Here is a 20,437-nt window from a genome sequence, read left to right as displayed (position 1 = left end):
TTCACAATGTAGAGTGAAGAGGAAAAAATGCAATTAACCTACTATTTTAAATCTTGATTTTTATACAATTATTTATACCAAGTAGTCCAAATTGTAATCTCCTAGGGGAAAAAAATCACCTTTGAGAAGCTAAGTTTTATTTTTGGAAAGCTCCATTTTAAAGATGATGGGATTCTCCAGGTTTATTTTGTCACACGATTTTTGATGTCCAAAACTTGGAAGTAATATGGCTTGTCCTACTTGGATGTCTAATTACCTCTGTTTTTTAAAGCAGCAGCAAGTGGCAGGAAATGACTGGAGAAAAAGGCAAGTGGTGCATTTTGGATGTGGTCTCGGAGAACAGGAAGGAGCCAACTGTGAGGAAAATCCAGTGTCTCCCTGTAGATAATATAATGGTACACAATTAAGAGGACATGGGAAATACCACCAGTGAATATGTTTGATTTGAGTGCTAATATGCTTTTCTCAATGCTTTCTGTTTCTAGCCACAACAATGTCACAGAACCATAAAATCCAAAGGGACAATTTAGCATGGTCAGACGGTTCCCTAGTTTTTCTTGAACATACAGATAATCCTCAATTTATGATCAAAATTGGGAGGAGAATAGTAGTCATTGACAAAGAGGATGTTAAGCAAAATGCCCACATGACCACTTCATTCAATGACTGCAATCTTGGCACTCCTGGTTGTGGTCATTAAGCAATCTCCTGGGTTGTTAAGCCAATGAAGTGAAAGGACTATCTGCCAAGAGGAAGTCTCAACTCAGTGTGAACCTCAGATCCTCCCCACACATACCCTCTCAGGCAGGGAGGCAGAGCAAGGAGATAGGGAGAGGTTCATTTTGGGCTCCATGAATGCTTGAATTTCAGAAGTCCAAAATGGATCTGAGATTTCAGATTTATGATGGTAAACTGCCCAGAGTTACCTTGAGGTAAAATGCGGGAAAGCTATGAATTTTATAAAGAAAGAAAGAAATCTAAGCACAGGCATAGCTTTGAATCCTTCTCTTCCCACCTCTGCAGAGAACTCCTCAAAGGAGGGGAGAGAGGGATTTTGACCTCTGAGGCTGCTTGAATTTTGGCAAGTGAAGTTCACGCATGCAAAGAACTTGTGCTTCTTCTCCTTCCGCCAATGCAGATTTCAGCTGCTGAAATCCAAACAGGCATGGGTCAGTAGGGAGCTCTTTCAAATCCACACTGTCATATACTCAAACCACAAGAAGACTCCTTCTCAATCCAATGACCCCTCAAATACCTCTAGTGATTGGCACCCTGTTCTACTAAGCTTAAATTAAGAATACAAAAATTAAGTTGTGGCGCATGAAACATGGCAAGTGTCAAGGGTTGCATTCTTAACAGAGCTATTCCACCTATCTTTGCTTTTTTTGATGGTAGGATTTCAAAAATTCCACATAAAGCATGAGATGCTTATTCTGAGAGTCACATTTTTGTCCCCGTTATATGCCCAGTAATACCAAAGTAACTGTATAAAAATCAACTGATAAAGGACTAAGCTACAATTTATAGCCATAGCTCAATGTAAAAGACATGTTTAGCATGTAAAAGTTCTACCGTATATGTCTGATAAAACCTCTCCCTGAAATTCTTGCAAAATTGCTGCCAGTCCATGCCAATAATATTAAACTACTATAGCTGGATCAGAAATCTGAATCTAGAAAGGATGATGTCTGATATTCCTTATAAAAATTAAGTCATCACAGAATATACAGTTGAAAGAAAAGCTCAGTTGTTATGAAAACCAAAACAATCATACAAAACCAAAAAAACCACTTTACAAATACATGTATTTGTAAATTATTTCAATGCATATTTCTCTTTTTCAGTGCTACTGTCTTTAAAAGCAACTAAAAGCACATCAAAACTTACAAACCAGATAAGAATGATTGCTAAAATACCATATTTTTCAGCGTATAAGATGCACCTTTTTCCCTCAAAAAAGAGGCTGAAAATCTGGGTGCGTCTAATACACTGAATACAGCATTTTTTGCTTCCCGAAACCCCGCCCCTTCACCAAAATGGCTGTGCATAGCTTGTAGGAGGCTTTGAGAGAGCTCCTGGGGGTTGGGGAGGGCAGAAATGAGCAAAAAACGGGCTGTTTTTTGCACACACACCCCAAGCACTCTACAAGTCTCCTAAGGGCTATTCATGCCCTTTTTTAAAAAGGGGGGCCGTTTTCACGAGGTTTGCAGAGTGCAAAAACTTTTCTTTTTAATTTGCCTCTTCAAAACCTTTGTGTGTTTTTTACTCCGAAAAATACGGTAATACGAAAGGGATTTTTCTTTTTGCTGTGTTGAATTCATTAATTTTGATTTTTGATTAAGTAATTCGCAGGCTTTGCTCTATGCCTAAATTAATCAGCAGATGCTGCCTTAATGCCTTGTGCAACTGCAAAGAAAACCCTCTGTGAATAAGGGTAAACGAATAAGGGTAAATGGGGGTATTTCTTTGAAGAACCGAGTGGCTTTCAGAATCTTTGCAAAATCAATGGAATTACAAGTCATATTGCTCCTTCCTCTATAATTTAAAAGCTTGGGGCAATTCTGAAATTAGTCCAGAAGGCAGAACAATAATACAGAAACATCACATGCACTGGCCTTGCAAATACGAAGATGGAAACGGTACTCACTCTGTGCCATCAATATCTAGGGGAACAGCTTCCAGCACCACTTCAGGGCCCATAGTGGCCACTGCAGCTCCCAGAGTCTGATCAAGCAACACAGTGTGGGGAAAATGTGAGGAGCTGCGCAGATCAGCTAACGACTGTAGGCACTGCAGCAAAAGGGAAATAAGAAAGGATCACACAGGAAAAAGGATCACCATTTTTTCATATCCTCTAAGCATAGCTGTCAACCAATGGGTTTTAGAGTCTCTTAGCTGAATTTCAGCAGTACAATTCCCAAAGAGAAATCATTTTTAAGAAGCACACTAAAATAATGTAAATTTGGAAGATGCTTAACAAAATTAAGAACAAAAGATTAACAAGAGAAGTCCAAAGCCTGTTTATTCATACATTGTCTTGTTTGTTGGAGTCTTCTCCCCTGGAAAACATGAATTGTGCCTGGCTCTGGAGGCACTCAATTCTTTCAGCTGGGTGCCTGCAGAAATTCCAACTGCAGCACCTTCATATCCAGTGGGGAAAAATCATTCTAAAAAATCTCTCCCTGTACTGGTTCAAATCACTAGCCTTCCAATACTAATAGTATAAACTCACATTTTATCTCCCTATCTAGGCTCTTAAATCCAGATAACAGCAGCCAATAATCCAAAGGCTTTACACTCTACAGATTCTTAATCTGGATACTTGGGAATGCCTTGCTTGTTTCATGTGTCATAAATGTTAATGACCTACAGCATTCCTTTACCTTTTGCATTATGGGATGATACTGCTGCCCACATGCTTCAAAGAAAACCCTCAGCACTTGCAACACCGAGGCCCAAGCTGCGTGGTACTGGTATGTCAGACCTTCTTCCACTGCTCTGAAAAGAACATCCATTGGCAAATCAAAAAAGAGGCTCAACATTCTGGTTTGTAATAAACCGTAAATAGGAGGGTGTTAAAACTGCTGCAACCAAACCAAGCTATTTCATGTACCTGAACATCTTGCAAATGTGAGCAGCGGATCCAGAGGGAGTTGCAGATGAAACAAGTCCTTGTTCTGTCACATGAGGGGCCACACATTCGTTGAGCAAAACCTGAATCGTACAAATTCACATCTGTATTTGCATCAACCCACGTTCTCTACAGATCAAGAGCACATAAGCCAGCCACGACAATGCAGGCAATGCTTCATCACAAAACTGCCTGTGGAAATGCCCCACCATTCTTACATTAAACAAAGTTACCAAAATATCGTTCCTTGCACTCTACATCTAGAAGTAAGGGCAATGTAATACCATCAGGGTCTGGGCAGCAGCATCCACCACCTGGCTGTGAGGTGATAGGAAACAGTTCATAGCTGAGCTGAAGAGACGAGGAAGATGAGCCCAGCACAGATCCCACTGCAACCTAAGATCAAAAGAAAAGTTATTTCTGACTCTCTCAACAGCATTTCTTAATTCCCACATAAATCTGTCCCATTACTATCTCATCCTTACTTTGCTAGATTAACATGTGCACATTCCATGACAGCCAGCCAGGCCAACAGAGGCTGCAAGTCATTCTCACTGGGGACATAGTCATAAAGAGCCTGGTGGTGCAGAACAACAGAAAGGGTTACTCGAACCTCCATGCCTGGCTGTGCACCTTTCACCCAATCAATGCGCTACTTACCATGATAATCTGGGCATTAAGTTCAGCTGGCAGACCCACTGGAGATGACTGGACAGCAAAGAGGCTGTGAAAAGCTTTCATAGCACATGCTGTCACTAGCTGGGCAGTGACGGGGAGAAGAAAAATGAATAACAATTAAGCTTAATAGGAAAATCATTGCTCTTGCGTTTTCTCTTTTCCCATCCCTCTAACTAGGAAATCAAGTATGATGCAACCCATCCATTTCCGACAAGAGAGGCATTTGGGTTTTCAACTAGGCCAGGGGTGTCCAAACTTGGCAACTTTAAGACTTGTGGACTTCAACTCCCAGAATTCTGGGAGTTGAAGTCCACAAGTCTTAAAGTTGCCAAGTTTGGACACCCCTGAACTAGGCTAAGCCAAGGTATTAAGGGGAGTAGATAGAGCTAATCCGTCTTTGTTGTTCACTCCCACTGAAGCTTGCTGCTCCTCCAACTGGCTTACACATTTGCGACTATACTGCATTCAAAAGGCAGCACAAAGTTGACCTAAAAAGAGGAGGAGGAACACTTACTACATGGCTGAGGGTCATAACTCGAAGCAAGGTTTCACAGCAAGATTTGACAGCTGGAGCAGGAAAACAGGGCAATAAATCACGCAGCAGAGTCAGCATGTGCAAAGTTGTTGTGGCCTCCTTAGCACCTGGGGAGTCAAACAAATATGAGTCCTACTTTTCTCTCAACACAACAACGTATTTTCTATTGCTCCTTGCAAAGTTTGCATTCCAGTCTTCAAGCTAATTTTACAAACATCTTGGGATTGGGCAAAGTTGTGGAATAAATATATAATATTAAAATCCTGTAATAAACAAAATCAACATAAGAATGTTTTTTAGGAACAAGTATTACATTTACTTGAAAAGTTTAAATTAAAATGATCCTTCCTTGGAAAAGGATGATTAGACATAAATTAAAATGGGAAAATATTTCTAGGAAAAACAAGTTGGCCTTTCAGCAAATTTGCTTTAGAAGATAAAAAAGAGGAATTCTCTAGTTTCAAATCATTTATCCAGGAGTTCTGCATGGGTTTGCAGAGTTGTCTTACCGCAGAATACATGCAATTCTCCTGCTTCTTGCCCTTTCATCCAGTTTCTGAATCATAGCCACAACTCTCCTGCTAAAGAGTTGCTGTTTTTGTTTTTGAAACCAGAATACATAGTTTCGGAGGAATTCAGAGGAACAATGTAGGGATCACAATTAGGGACAAACAAAGGTAAATGGAACAGCTTCTTATCACATGAATTAAATACCTCCAGATTTCTCAATTTCTTGAACGCAAAACTTAGCAGTAGAAATTGCAGCTGGGTGGTGTAAAGGAGCTCCATCTCCAAATAGGAACTCACTACCCCTGAGGATAGAGCAAACACCATGCTGAGCGGCTTTGCGGACCTAAAGGAGACAAGAAAAATGGGAGTGGCTGCAAACTAGGCTAGAATGTTTGCCCAGCTTCAAGCCACATTATACTGGCCATTTAACAATCAGATTTTAAAAATTGTGAACCATGAATCGTATAAAATATATGAACTCACCTTGGGCTTGACATGGACAGTGAAGCTGAGAAGACCATGGAAAACTTGCATTGTCACAGGGTAATTCCATGTTATCAAGTTTTGTCTTCGTAGCAATGTAGCTAAGCAAGAGAGGATCTGATAAAGAGATAAAGGATAGAAATGAGGCATTGTCCTAGAACTAGAACACAAGAAGCATCTTTCCTGACATGTCTGTAAAACACTTAAGCCTGGAGTTTAGTTTTAAATTTAATGTACCTGACAACAGGTATTAAGCAAAATCATGTTATTTGAAGTGCAATAGTAGGCTTAATTCAATCCAGCATTTCTTCACATACTTGTTACAGTACAGTTCAAAATGCTGAGGAAAGGGGCTACTAATAGATTTGTTCTCTCTTAAAATATATAGAACATTGCAGGAAACATTATATTATTAAGAAGAGCATCCTACACCTAATATTTAGATAACGCACAGATGGCCTCTTTGATGTACTTACCCATCGTAGAGCCAAGTTAGAGTCTCCACAAGCTTGTGAGCCCAGAATTCCCATAAAAACCTTGGAAGTATCAGAAAACTTTTTGATCAGCACAGGGCTGGGTACCCTGCAGAATATGAGATGCATTAATAAGAGGAATTAGTAACAAACATTCCACTGCCTTTTGCATTCGGTGATTTCATTCTTATGCAACTAAACTCGCTTTTGGCACTCCGCATTTCTACACTTGCAATCCCACTTATAAGATGCACAGGCAATGATGACACAGACTACCTTCTTGTAAGGCATCATTAGTATTCCTGTTGTTAAATATAAAATAAGGACACATACAGAGGCAGCATATAGTGCACTTTTAATCATCCCTCATCCATCTACTGCAAGAACAAATTCAAGAAGGAAGCAAACTGGACACAGTTACAGTGATAAGGGAGCATAGTAGACGAAATGACTAATAGTTTCAAAATGTTTTACATAAAAAAGAATATATAAGTCTAAGATATTTCCTTTAAGTAAGTTTTAAGAGGATTGTCTATCACTGATTCCTTGCAAGATCTAGAGTCTAATTTAAAGTAGGATCTTTGTCCAAGAAACCAATTTATTGCACAGAATTTTATAGTGTCCTCCTTGATTCCTTTTAATTTCTTCTCTGAATTATCAGAGAAGATAATTATAAGCGCATCCCCAAATTCATCAAAAATGCTTGTTGTGTTCCTAGAACTCACCGCTTCAACACTAAACTTAACAGATAAGCAACAGCAGCCAAGGATTCAGGAGATTCCACAGCTTCCAGAGTAGTCATCTAAGGAGATATAACACAGTTCAGGAAAGCAGAGAAACGATGGCTGCATGGGTCTTTATCTGGAAAGAAACTGATCTCTACATTAGCCTATCTATACACTGTTTTTTTGATACTTGCTGGTTCTCCGTGCCTCACCTTGCCCCATCCAGCAGTCAAAAGCATAAAGATATTTTCTCTCCAGCTTCAGATCAGTGATCAAATCACTGGCATTTACAGTGCTCAATGAGAATCTCTGAGATCAAAATGTGGAGAGGGAAAGGTACTTTCTTAAAAAAACAAACTGATTACAGAATATACAAGGGAGCAAAATGAAAACTTGTAGCATAAAGCGGGAATTCGTGGCTTTTCAGATATTTTTAAATTCTCATTATTCTGTTTTTAGTAAACATACTGCTTTTTATATTTCTATGTTCTGGAATTGCCAGGCTATTATTTGGATGTATTTACTTTGATACTTACCAATACACCAAAATACTCTGTCTCACTTTCTGTGCCACCCTGCGTTCGAATTACCTCTGTGACTGCAGCCAATACTGCGCATATCTATAAGAAATCCAAATTAAAGAGTCAAAAACGCTCTTCATCCAATTTAAAACTCCTTGTAAAATACTTCTCAAGTTATACACAAAACCTGCTGATCCTTTCATCAAGCTCTTACCATGTTTCCTCAAAAATAAGACAGGGTCTTATTTTGACTCCCAAAATAAGTGCTTGGCCTTATTTTGGGGGAGGTCTTATTATTTTTGAAGTGCAGGAGGCAGTGAGCGTGGTCACCTCATAGCTGCTGCTGTGTTGCAATATTTTGGGGGAGGGCTTATTTTTAGGGAGGGCTTATTTTAGCGCAAGTGCTCAAAAGCCTGATTGGGCTTATTATCCGGGGAGGTCTTATTTTCAGGGAAACAGAGTACAACTGCTGTGAACAAAGCAGCATTTATTACCCAGACAGTGTATCAAAGATGAGACCCCAAAGAAAATTCAAACCTTGAGTATCTTCCATCCTATTCCTTTCTTGCATGGTAATAGAAGAATAGTGGGAAATGTACAGCTATTACTTAATAAACATTTATTTCTGTAATTTGTACTCCACCCATATCAATATTGACTCTGGGTAGCCCTCATTAAAATATATCTAAAAACATTAGGTTCAAAATGCATTAACCCAGCCTATGAAACTTTGTTCAAACACAGTTAAAAAATAACAGAAATCTCAAACCCCAAATGGTTGATGGTAAAGCAAGTTTTTAAATCATTCCCAAAATAATAGAACTATTAGGGCTCCAGGGATAAACTGTTCAGGAGAAGCAGAGATACTACCAAGAACACCTGCTTCATTCCCTCCCTTACCAGGCTGACTGAATCGAAGAGGCAGAGTCTATTAATCTAATCTATTTACTTAATGAATGGTAGATGGATACTATCTCTGGAGATCTATGAAAGAAATATTAACTATATACAGTACCTTTGGCAGTTATTATAACCAATGAAGAAACAGCAAAAAACAAATGATCCAATCCATTAGAAATACAACCTTATCAGCTAAGCCCTTCTCGTTCAACAACTCCAGCCTATTAGGACTATTGCACTTCACTATCCCAATAGTCTATTCCAGGGGTGTCCAACTGGCGGACTGTGGGCTGGATGCATCACGTGCAGGCCACACCCACCCCAGCTTCGGAAAGGGAAAAAACATTGTGATTCATCACGTGACGGCAATATGACCCCCTGAGTTTGACACCCATGGTCTATTCTCTTAAAAACTTTTGGTTTTATGATCTTATCTAATTTTCTTTAGGTTTTTTCTCATTACCTTTGCACCTGCTCCTGTAACCAACTATATTTTTCCTTGCCCTTTCCATCATTTCATAACCCTCCCGCCACATGCATCTTTCTGTGACAGCGTAAGTTATATTCCCCTTTTTTTCCTATCAATAGTATTTGCCTCTTTTCCAAGAATATTCTTGAACTCAATTTCTCAGATTTCAGTGCACCACTACAGACTTCTCACATCATTGCATTACTTACTGATAAACAGTTACAAGATCAGTTAGGATTATCCCTCCAGATTTCTGGTTTTTAAGATGCATTTTAATACTTGTCAGGAAACAGAGGCTGCTGAGCTTCAAAACCAACATATATATTGCTGCCTGATATGCTCTGCAACATGAATAGTGGCATGTTTCTCCACCTTCCAAGCTGACCAGTATATTATCTCTTCAGCAAACATGATAGTAAGTCTTGAAATCTGAGGGAAGTGGCAGGAGAGCTGAAGTCATTGGCATAATCTATATAAAAATATAGATTGTGATCCTCCCGATAATTTTTATTATCGAATCAAGAATTTGAATTTTGAAACTCATACATTTGTATATTTTGTTCAGAATACTTACAGTCAGAATGTCACAAAATTAGGCCTTTGGAAGCATTAAGAATATAAGCTTTTATCATCAAGCATTAAGAGTTCCTCTTGCTCTTTCCTAATATTCTATGCCCCTTCTATACATTCTATACTCTTTTCAGAGATGTAATCAAGTTAGCCTTTTGCGGAAAAAATAATAATGAAAATCTTGTTAATCACAACATTTGTTGGTTTTCATAAGAATTGGCAGCCGCATACCTCCTTATGGGCAGCAGAATTGGATTCCCAAAGACGCTGCACTCCGCTGAAGGTGAGATTAGTACAGTCAGTCAAGCCACTCAGGAATGTTGCAGATGATTTGTGAGTCTTAGCAGATTCACTGTTATCTTCCCCAACAAAAGGCTTTGCATTCTCTCTAGGAACAGGTCCCGATGACTGCAGTTCATTGTGTAGTTTCAGGGCATCTACAGTCAGGTTACTGTTTTCTGTGAGAAAGGTAGACATGAAGCATCACTATCAGATAATCTATGCAACAAAATTCATAAATAATAAGCCAAGCTGCCTAAAGGCATATGAAATAGAAATTTACACATGGCTTTTCAAAACCATACCCTAATATAAGATTAAGTAGTATATTTGTAAGCATTTGAATAGGAATGCAGCAATCAACAAGAACCAGCACTTTGGGCCAGTCACTCTCTCAGCCCAGCCCAACTCACCTAACATAATGGTGGGGAAAATAGGAGAAAGGGGTACTTGAGTGTGTACTGCCTTGAGTTATTTATAAAGGTGAAATAAAATAAATACCACAAAATAATTTTTCACTGTTATTAACAGAGCTGAATAGATTGGGGGAATGACATTGAGAAGGATGTGTGATCTATTGAAGATTTTGATAGATCACACTCTTGATCTTAGCAGTTGATAAAATCTTTCATGGTACATTAAAAAATGGTTAAAATATGAGGTAGATGGAAAAAAACTATTAAACGGATTCAAAACTGGCTAAATGACTACGTAATTTTATTAATGACACGAATGGTTTGAGGATACATTTTTATCAGATTTGTACATAAAGACAACATTCAAAAAGATTTACCTTGGACAGTGGACTGAAACAGGACAAACCTTTACAGGAAGAAATATAAAGTCACACTTAGGGGGGAGGGGGGAATAAAGGGCAAAAGTATACGGTAGCTTAAGTATCTATGGAAGAATTTGGTATTTACAAGCCCAAACAGATTCCAAGCTGGACACAGTTTGATATGGCAGTAAAACTACTAAACAGGCAGGCACTTTGGGGGGACCTATTTGTAAGAATAGAAAGTCCAGGTCAAAGGCTGTACAGTCCCATCTATTTTGCTTGGTTCGGCCAGACTTAGAATCCAGTCCAGTTCTGAGTGAGCCCTGTAGTCTAAATAGGACTGAAAAGAAAATTCAGGGTAGATCTTAAGGGAAAATAAATCTTAAACAGCAATAATTCTCAACTATAGTGGAACAGATTTCCTCAAAAAGTGGTATGTTCCGCTTCATGGGAGACCTTCAAAGAGATGGGACAGCCATTTGTCCAAAATACTTTAACATAGTGGTCCCCAAGTGGTGGTCCATGAGAAAATTTTGGTGGTCCGCAGAAAAATTATTTGCATATTTTATATTACACTAAATACTATTTATCTTTTTTTTAAAAAATCATATTAGTGGTCCCTGAGGTCCGAAAGGATGGTAACCACTGCTTTTAGCGCAGGGGTGTCCAAACTTGGGAACTTTAAGACGTGTGGACTTCAACTCCCAGAATTCCCCAGCCAGCCGGCCGGTTGGGGAATTCTGGGAGTTGAAGTCCACAAGTCTTAAAGTTCCCAAGTTTGGACACCCCTGTTTTAGCGGATCCTTGAGTCAACAAGCCACTGAGGTACATGATCTCCTTGATTCTTTCTAACTCTATGATTCTATGATGATGAAGTTATTACAGCTTCAAGTTGTAGGTGTTTCATCCGCAAATAGACATGGCTGATCTATTTTTACTCAAAACTCATAGAACATTCCTGCGCGGAATAGTAATTTCTCATTAACGCTGAAGGAGCTGCAGTTGCCGCTGATCAGCCTTTCATCCGAAAAGAATCGGCTACCACAACTGAATTAAAGCCACCGCCTCCGTGGCTCTGGGGGCTGCTGCTCTTTCCTTTACGTACCTGACCGGGGGGCGAGTAGACGACCACGGGCGGCCAGGCGGTAACGCCGTCCCTCCGGATTGCTATCGCTGCTGTGCCCTTTGCGCCAACGCTTAAGTTTACCGGCTGTACCGGACCGCAACTTGCCCGAGCGACCCATAATATCGCTCGGTTCTCGCCACGGCTCGCCAAAGCAAAAGACCCAAACCACGTGCCGCCTCTACGTTCACTCTATTTTAAGTAATTCCGGTTATCCACTTCCGTACCGAACACCAACTTCCGATTCTTTCCTTTCGCGAGCTAGTAAAAAAAAAAAAAGCAGAAGGCAAAGCCGGGAGCTCCAACCTCCTTGCTCTTTTGCGACTTGGATTACAATTCCTTCTGGCCCTGCACACCCTTCTAACTGTGGCCTGCACGTTCATGTAGAATCAGATCAACGTTTTTAGCAATTTTAAGATTGTGGACTTCAACTCCCAGAATTCTCTAGCCAGCATCGTTGCTGAGGAATTCTGGAAGTTGAAGTCCACACATCTTAAAGTAATTTAAGTGATTCTGGGAGACGAAGTCCACACTGCTGTAAATAAAACAGGCAGGGAAAGCAGCTTATTTTTTTTGCTCAATTTTTTGAAATCTTAACGCAGCAGGATTCTGAAGTTTTCTGATTTCGTTGGCTGTTCCGAATAGAATTTGTCTTAAGAACACAATCAATGCAGCATTGCTATTATGCAGATGTGAAGTTCTGAGGGATATGCAAGCTTATAATAATTGTCTGGAAAGGCGGTTGAAAGTGGTGGTGGTGGGGGACTAAGATTTTTCTTCCAAAGGGTTTTTTGGGGGCAACTTAAAGGACACAGTACTGTACTTAAAGTCAAGGCAGATAATTTATTTTGACATTCAAGAGAATCCCCAAAACACTTTTCCCTGATGATAATATCAATAATAACCTTTAACACTTTAATCAAACAACAACATCTGCTTATGCCAGGTCCTTGGGAAGGACTAGATAAGTGGATAAAAATGTCAAATCCTGTCTAAACATCTGGCTGACTAAGCATAATAATAACAATAACTGAGTTCCATTGCCCAGTATGAATATATAAGACGATCATCTTCACTCTTATTTGGACTAACCCTGTTTTTCTGAGTGGTGGATATAATCATTTAAAAAAACAACAACCACGTTTCCAGACAATTATTACAAAAAATCCTATTTCTATGCCATTAAATTTGAATGCTTGCCATTGCTTGCAGACAGTGATAATACTAAAAAGTTAATGATGCTGTCACATGAACCTTGATTCCTAGTGACCTCATTGAAATATATATGCAGAGGTCATCAGTGCAGTGATCTGAATTATTTATTAATTTGTTCAATTTCTACGGCCACCAACTTCAGTCAGTGACTGGGACTGCTTATAATTAAAATGTTAAACAACATTTTAAACAATAAAAATAGTATAGCCAACAAAAAAACCTTTGAAACATCTGATTTAGCATACACAAGACCAAGATATTTGGCAAGTTAGCAATTTAGCCAGGATATAGGGCTCTTGGCACATTCAGTAGTCCAGCCTTGGGAGCATAGCCAGGGTTTTAGGACCTTATGAAAGATTAGCAGGGTTGGGCCCATTCTGATCTCCTGAGGATGTTCCATAAAGCAGGGGTCACTTAGAAAAAGCTCACCTAAGTCCCCCAGCTGACATTCTTTGGCTGATAACATCTGCAGCATGCCCATTCTGCTTCACCTAGTTAGACAGGTACAGATTTGAAAAAAAGGGTAACCCTGAGGTACCCCAGTTCCAAGCTATGTAGAAATTTATAAGTAACAACCAGCACCTTGATTTCACCTAATAACGCAATGCTAAACTGTGCAGCTCACGCAGGAGTGGTGTTATGTGTGCTATATATCTGGAACTAGTAGTCCTCAACTTATGACCACAATTGGGCCCAAAATGTTTGCTAAGTGAGACAGTTGTTAAGTGAGTTCTACTTGGCACAATTAGTAAGTGAATTACTGCAGTTAAGTTAGTAATATGATTGTTAAGTGAACCTGGCTTTCCCATTGACTTTGCTGGTCAGAAGATCACAAAAAGGGATCATATGACCTGGAACACTGCAAATGTCATAAATATGAGCCAGTTGACAAGTGTCTGAGTTTTAATCACATGACTATGGTATGCTGCAACAGGTGAAAATGTGAAAAATGGTCATGTGACATTTTCAATGCCTAGTTTAAATGGTCATTAAACAAACGCAAGTCAAGAGTATCTGTACTACTTGCCAACTGCATTCTGCACTAGTTGGACCGTCCGAATGGTCTTCAGGGCAATCCCATGTAGAGTGTGTTACAGAAGGCCAATCACTAATTATATTTGATTATCCAGAAAGTGATTTGGATAATTTTCCTATTTGAATCTGCAAAAGAGGCTTCTTGATAAGGCTTTAAAGAATCTTGTGAGGAGGGACAAATTAAAAATAAAAAGAAATCAAGTTCTAGCGTATTATTTGATGATACTACAGACCAAAATTGTTAGACATAAAAGGAAGGAATATAAACTTGGTTTATTTGATCAAAGTTAAAGCAGATCTATTGTCTCCGATAATCTTTAATGGCTAGTGGCTTTTTTTTTTTGCAATTTATGGATTTTATGAAGCTGACATTCATCACACTATAGGATGCTCTGTTGCTTCTATCTTTTATTATTTCTGCCTGTGTGCTACATTCCGATTCCTTAGGAAATTTTCAGAGCAAAATGAGACAATCGCGGCTCATCAGCTGACGCCACGCCATTTTTTACATGCGCTTCATGAGCAATCAGTCTGAGGTTATACGAGGCTATACCTCCTAAACGCATTTTTGTAAACGGCAATAACGCAAACCGCTCTTTCTGAGCGTGGCCCACAAGCACTGCATCGAGAGTAAATTTAACGCAGAACCTTCTTCCCCTCCCTTATTCAGTGGGAGTCACCCAAAGTAACCCGCAATCTCACTGCGAGTCTACCTATTGGAAGATTACGGGAACGCCCGCCTCCTACAGTCATAGGAAGCTCCCCTTTCGGCACATGCGCCCTAGCTAAAGAGTCTCCTTGGTTGGGGGAGTGAGAGGAACCTTGATTCTCTTGCGCCGCGCTCCGGTTCAGTCTCTTCGATTCAGAGCATGGCGGCTGCCTACAGGCTCGTCTTGGTTCGGCACGGCGAGAGCGCCTGGAACCTAGAGAATCGGTTCAGTGGCTGGTACGATGCGGATTTGAGCCCAGCCGGGCAGGAAGAAGCGCGGCGCGGCGGCGAAGCGCTGAGAGGTGAAGATGCGGGAGGAAGCGGGCCGGATGGAGGGAGCGATGGGGACGTTGATGCTCGACTGCCGGGGCCGCCTCTGCTCATTTTTCACTCCGAGAAAATTGGGGCCGGAGGGGAGGGGGGGATGTAACGGGGGGGGGGGGGTGGATTATTCTGAAATTGGTGGGGTGGGTGGATAATTTTGGACTGTGTATAAAGGTCATAAATGCAGCCTGTAATAACGGGGGAGGGAGGATTCTTTTGACTTCAACCACCTGATGTGGGTTTTTGTTTAAAAAAAAAATCCCTCTCTAGGGGGCTTAGTGTTTCGGGCAAAGCTTTTGCCTTGAAAGGTGATTCATACTCCCATCCGTGTGTCCCCGGTGTCCTTGAATTAGATGCAAATTGGGGGGGGGGGTAATTTGGGGAAAATTGGCTCGCGGATGCAAAGATGCTCCCTTTTCCCACGCTAAGCGTGGGCAATGGGAGACCGAAGTAGCTTTGGGGGGGGGGGTGCGAGGAGCTGGGCGTTTTAGAGAAAATGGTCCCGGGGCGCCCGCAGGTTCTGTCGTGACCGCCGGAACTTGCTTAGAGGACAAAAGACGAGAGAGATTTTTTTGCCTGGGCACGTGCGATCAGCCTCGTCCCTGTCGGCCGAGAAAGGCGAGAAGGGGGGCCTTCCTGCCGGAGGCGAAAGGGAGGAGTCCCCCAGTAGCCGGATCGCGGTCCTTTTCCTTTCGGAGTTCAGGGATTCCGACAAGCCCTTTGCCAACCCTTTGGTGGTTTTGCTATGGCTACCTGACATCCAACTCCAGGATAACAGAAGAAACCGTTCTGATAGTTTAAAAAAAAAGAAGAAGAAGCCCTGTTCGGTATTTTTTTTTTAAAGGACGTTTTAATTTGAGTAGGTGGCGGCTGCTTCTTTTTTTTAAGAGCCTCCTTCCCTCCCAACTGTCCATATTTGGCAGTCTCCTTGAGTTGCGTTATTTTTCCATCTGCCCGTGAGGGCACAATGATACCTTATTTATTTCCAAGGAAAGCATCCAGCAGTGAGACTGTCTAGTATCTAGATGCATTGGCAATTGGGTGATAATTTGTTAAGGAAATGTAGTAGAAGCTGAGTCATTCAGTGCTGCAAACAGAGAAAGGAGAGTTTGTGCCCAATGCAGGAAGTGGGGGAGGGCCAGGAAATATTTAAAACCTGCACCCTTGCACGTTCAAGAAACAGCCTAATCCCGCTCTTTGGTTTACTAATCTCAAAGCCTGAAAGAGAACCCTGGTCCTCAGAGGATGAAGCTGTGGAATCTCCCCACAGTTTCATCGGATTTCTCCAGCAAATTATAAAATCTGTAGAAAGTTTTTGTTAATGCATTAAAAATGGGAATATTAAAATTATATTTTTTAATTTGTTGATGGACTTGAGAGCCCATCTGAATAGAATGCAAATTGTAAGTTTGGCCTTTTCCTGGGAATACTATTTAAAGCAAGATTATTTCAATTCAGTGTTATAGTATCCAAGGAATAAAAAGTTCAACAGTTCTAATATTGATGTGTGCATGTTGTACTGTATAAATAAGTTATTTTTTAAAAAATTACACCTTTCATTTTAGGAGATTCTGGCAAGTATTTATGCTTGTATGTCTTCATTCATTCTTCTGTGTTGCACAACTGTTGCTTTCTCTACCATGGCATTAGTTTGCATTATTGCACAATCACATTTTTGTGCACTCTAGAGCAATAGGAAACAAGAAAGCACAAGGTGATTATGAAGATGTGATAAATACTGTTAAAGACGCCTCTGCCCCAAGATATTTAGTTATAACACATTAGCATCATCTTTTGCTGTGAGACTTTTTATTTTCTTTTTATCTTTTGAAAAAATATTTTATTTTCATACAGGGAAAGGGAAAGCTTAGTCTCCTGCTACATGACCAGAAGGGCCACTATATTGATTATAGTGAGATTATATATATCTCTCTCTATATAAAAGCGAAATACCACTCATGCATCATCACGGAATCTCCAGAACCGTTAAGCCTACAAACTTGAAATTTGGCACATTTGTTCCTCTTGGTTTCTAGGTGCTTGCTAAAAAAGGATTTTTTGAAATGACCATCAGATCATTAGTATTCCTTATATTATTAACACGCTCTGATGCTAAGGAGTTAGACATTCTACTCCCCCTCCCCACCTGAAAAGAACTCTGTTCCAACTGCCATGTGGGTGTGGCCAGTGTGTGACTCATCCAGCCTTTTTAGATGGCCTCCCCATCTGAAAAACACTTATGCTAAGGAGTTAGACATTCTACTTCGCCTCCCCACCTGAAAGGGAGAAAAGGGGATAACATAGGAGAGGCTTCTGTGGGGCAAGCCTGAGGGAGAGAAGGGGAGAAAAGAGGCCAAATGTAACTACTCATTAATGTTGAAGCTGTAACTGTCAATTAAACAAGCCTGATCACATAATTCTGTAGCAAAGCACACATGCAAACATACACGGACTTTTTTTTCTTTGCTGGAAGGGCAGTTCAGATTGCGAGAACCCTTTCATCACAGACTAGGACCGGGAGAACACCAGATGGATGTCCTTTCAAAGAGCTGGTGGCAGGAATGAGGGCATGAGCTCCAGAGTACTTCTAAAAGAAGAAATTTTAATCCTCTATCCCTGTGCCCATTCATCTCCTGCATTGAAATAATTTATCAGTGCTCATTTTACATATAATGGCAAATTATTAATGAACAAATATAAATATATCAGGATTCCATACTAATATGCTATTTTACAATGTTTGGAGCACTTCAGAACTACATATTAAATGAGTCAAGATGATTAATTGCACGTCAGTAATAATTGTGGTAAAGATAAATGAGTTACAGTATTCTTTCTGGGCTCTTCCAGATGCTAAATATGAGTTTGACATCTGCTTCACATCTGTGCAGAAGAGGGCCATCCGGACCCTCTGGACCGTGCTGGATATTCTTGACCAAATGTGGTTACCTGTAGTGAGGACCTGGCGTCTTAACGAAAGGCATTATGGTGGTCTAACAGGCCTTAACAAGGCTGAGACAGCTGCTAAACATGGTGAAGCCCAAGTCAAGATATGGAGACGTTCCTTTGACATCCCTCCACCTCCAATGGAGCCTGATCACCCTTTCTATAGCACCATTAGCAAGGTAAGATGAAGTACTAATCCAGGGGTGTCCAAACTTGGCAACTTTAAGACTCGTGGACTTCAACTCCCAGAATTCCCCAGCCAGCTCTGCTGGCTGGGGAATTTGGGAGTTGAAGTCCACGAGTCTTAAAGCTCTGCTGGCTGGGGAATTCTGGGAGTTGAAGTCCACGAGTCTTAAAGTTGCCAAGTTTGGACACCCCTGTACTAATCTATTAATCTGATGAAGATAGTTGTTTCTTTGAGGTTATTTTAAAGTAATTATCATGCTGGGATTAGGATATAATTACTGTAATTTCAATTGCTTTTTGCTTTGTTGATTTCTGACTCAAAACAATATTCCATTGTAGTTCACTTTTATCTCATTTGACCTCTATTCATACAATATTCTTACTGGCCCACTGTTCAGGCAGCCATGTGGGATGTGATTACATACTGGGTTTTTTTGAGCAGAATTTTAGAATACAGATTGCTTTCGTACAATTAATCATTGACATTGATCTTTCATGAATGTTTGTATTCTATGGATGGGAACAGTCAAGGCTATTCTTAAACTGGCAAAATTTTCCACCTATGCAATATTTGTTAATGAATTAAGAAATAGCTAGAGCATTGACCTCACATGCCGTTTTAAACCGTAATACGTTTTCATGTACTGTGGTAATATAATTAATGTAGGATACTACTTTAAATATTTAAAGACTTGTTCACCAGGAAGCTACATAGTACAATTAAACTGTGAATAGGGCTACTAAAGAGGCAACCAATCCAGATCAGGTATGAATCCAATAATGAGTGATACTGAAAACAGTTTTTCAGTGATTGAAGATGGTAAAAAGTTAAGGCGTTATTTAATGTTATACAACTTCATTAGACACCTTAAAATTTATTTATTGCCTAACATGGCTGGAAATATTTATTAAGTCACAGTAGCACAGATCTAAAAATATCATTGAGCAGGAATTACAAAGCAATTACAATAGTCTATGCAAGCTCTTAAGTGCCTAACATGTGTCAAGTGAGCAGGTAGCTTCAGGCACAATTTTTTTAAAGCATTTTTTGAAGTACAGTCTATAACAAGTCTTGAGAAAACACGAATAAATCACTGTGATTAAGTTGCCGCTGCCTTTCTTTCCTTCTCCAGGATCGCCGCTATGCTGACCTTACTGAAGATCAGCTACCTACATGTGAGAGTTTGAAAGATACTATTGCCCGGGCGCTGCCTTTCTGGAATGAAGAAATTGTCCCTCAGATCAAGGAAGGCAAGCGAGTGCTCATTGCAGCCCATGGTAACAGTCTCCGAGGCATTGTGAAACATCTAGAAGGTGAGTATTCTGTTTGTAACTTGGGAACAAAAACTGATTAAGCCTGACTCAGTCTAGAAAGTTAGTTGAACCAAAGTTCTCTGGTAATTGGTCCTGAATGGGATAATGCAATCAAGCTTTTTACCTTGTCATATATTTTCATGTATATATGTTATTCTTTGCAGGAATGTCTGAGGCAGCAATCATGGAACTCAATCTGCCCACTGGAATACCAATAGTCTATGAGCTGGACAAAAATTTGAAGCCTATCAAGCCAATGCAATTCCTGGGAGATGAGGAGACCGTCCGTAAAGCTATGGAAGCTGTGGCAGCTCAGGGCAAAGTTAAGAAATGAGGGCAGGCAAAGTAATCAGTAGTATAACCCCTCTTTCCCCTTCCTAGCACATGCCTCAAGGGACAGGGCTGAAGAGCCAGAGATGGTGAAGCTTATGAGAGCCATGGCGTATCCTTCAACATTCACATTTCTCCAGCAGGATCTGGCTAGATATTTTAGAGGTGTGGACCATAGATCAGCAGGGTTACTCAAGTTTCAAGTTTATTTGATTTATAGACCGCCCCCTCTCCGCAAAGGGACTCGGGGCGGTGTACAGGAACCACATAAAAAAACCATATACATAATAAATACTCTTAAAACCAGATTAAACCTAGAGCCCTGTACAAGTTATTAAAAATTAAGACACGACCTAAAACCAGCCCATCGAGTTTAAAAATACAGGCATGGGGTGGGAAGCTGGAATTAGGCCAGGCCGGCTAAATTGAACAGGTGGGTTTTTAGCTTCTTGCGGAAGGAGCGGAGATCTGTAGTTATTCTGATATCTGGGGGATGGCATAGCCTAGTGGACGGCACCCGGAGAAGTCCCTGACAGAAACAAATCCCAAAGCAATGAAATTCAGTGCTGCTGAAATGAAGGGGAGACTAAGGTTTTCTCAAGGGAACCTTTACTCTTTATGTGAGAACCCCAGTTAGTCAAGTATTGCTTCATTTGGTTTTGCCATTCAGGATGGTTGCAAGGACCATTTTTTTTAGTTTTTT

At 40.4% G+C, this 20,437-nt stretch overlaps 2 protein-coding genes across 2 annotated transcripts in view; one reads left to right on the top strand and one right to left on the bottom strand.

The window, feature by feature from the left end:
* Window positions 1-12,046, bottom strand: part of RRP12 (ribosomal RNA processing 12 homolog) — a 23,625-nt gene extending 11,579 nt beyond the window's left edge. The window contains exons 1-15 of the mRNA XM_081954060.1: window positions 11,658-12,046; window positions 9,727-9,953; window positions 7,572-7,655; window positions 7,036-7,112; window positions 6,314-6,419; window positions 5,838-5,954; window positions 5,559-5,697; window positions 4,824-4,951; window positions 4,292-4,390; window positions 4,117-4,208; window positions 3,916-4,027; window positions 3,614-3,714; window positions 3,384-3,498; window positions 2,648-2,790; window positions 255-378 (exon numbers count right to left, since the gene is read on the bottom strand). Of these exons, the coding sequence (XP_081810186.1) occupies window positions 255-378; window positions 2,648-2,790; window positions 3,384-3,498; window positions 3,614-3,714; window positions 3,916-4,027; window positions 4,117-4,208; window positions 4,292-4,390; window positions 4,824-4,951; window positions 5,559-5,697; window positions 5,838-5,954; window positions 6,314-6,419; window positions 7,036-7,112; window positions 7,572-7,655; window positions 9,727-9,953; window positions 11,658-11,796 (1,803 nt within the window). The 5' untranslated portion in view covers window positions 11,797-12,046. The remainder of the gene's footprint in view (window positions 1-254; window positions 379-2,647; window positions 2,791-3,383; window positions 3,499-3,613; window positions 3,715-3,915; window positions 4,028-4,116; window positions 4,209-4,291; window positions 4,391-4,823; window positions 4,952-5,558; window positions 5,698-5,837; window positions 5,955-6,313; window positions 6,420-7,035; window positions 7,113-7,571; window positions 7,656-9,726; window positions 9,954-11,657) is intronic.
* A 2,645-nt stretch (window positions 12,047-14,691) lies between these two features.
* Window positions 14,692-20,437, top strand: PGAM1 (phosphoglycerate mutase 1). The gene is made up of 4 exons (XM_081955194.1): window positions 14,692-14,936; window positions 17,809-18,083; window positions 19,224-19,404; window positions 19,569-20,437. Exons 1-4 carry the CDS (start codon window positions 14,795-14,797, stop codon window positions 19,736-19,738), a joined length of 768 nt encoding a protein of 255 aa, XP_081811320.1. The 5' UTR covers window positions 14,692-14,794; the 3' UTR covers window positions 19,739-20,437.

The sequence above is a fragment of the Natrix helvetica genome, assembly GCF_964273705.1.
Source record: "Natrix helvetica genome assembly, chromosome: 5".
In the NCBI taxonomy this organism is placed as follows: Eukaryota; Metazoa; Chordata; class Lepidosauria; order Squamata; family Natricidae; genus Natrix; species Natrix helvetica.
The sequence above is the reverse complement of the archived record's forward strand: the minus strand, read 5'-3'. Positions and strand labels throughout refer to the sequence as shown.

Excerpts from the sequence above, each read along its gene's own strand:
- PGAM1 (XM_081955194.1), top strand. The coding sequence starts at position 14,795 with ATGGCGGCTGCCTACAGGCTCGTCTTGGTTCGGCACGGCGAGAGCGCC. Across the intron at positions 14,937-17,808 it reads CGGCGGCGAAGCGCTGAGAG|ATGCTAAATATGAGTTTGAC; the intron begins GTGAAGATGCGG and ends GGGCTCTTCCAG. Across the intron at positions 19,405-19,568 it reads CATTGTGAAACATCTAGAAG|GAATGTCTGAGGCAGCAATC; the intron begins GTGAGTATTCTG and ends TATTCTTTGCAG.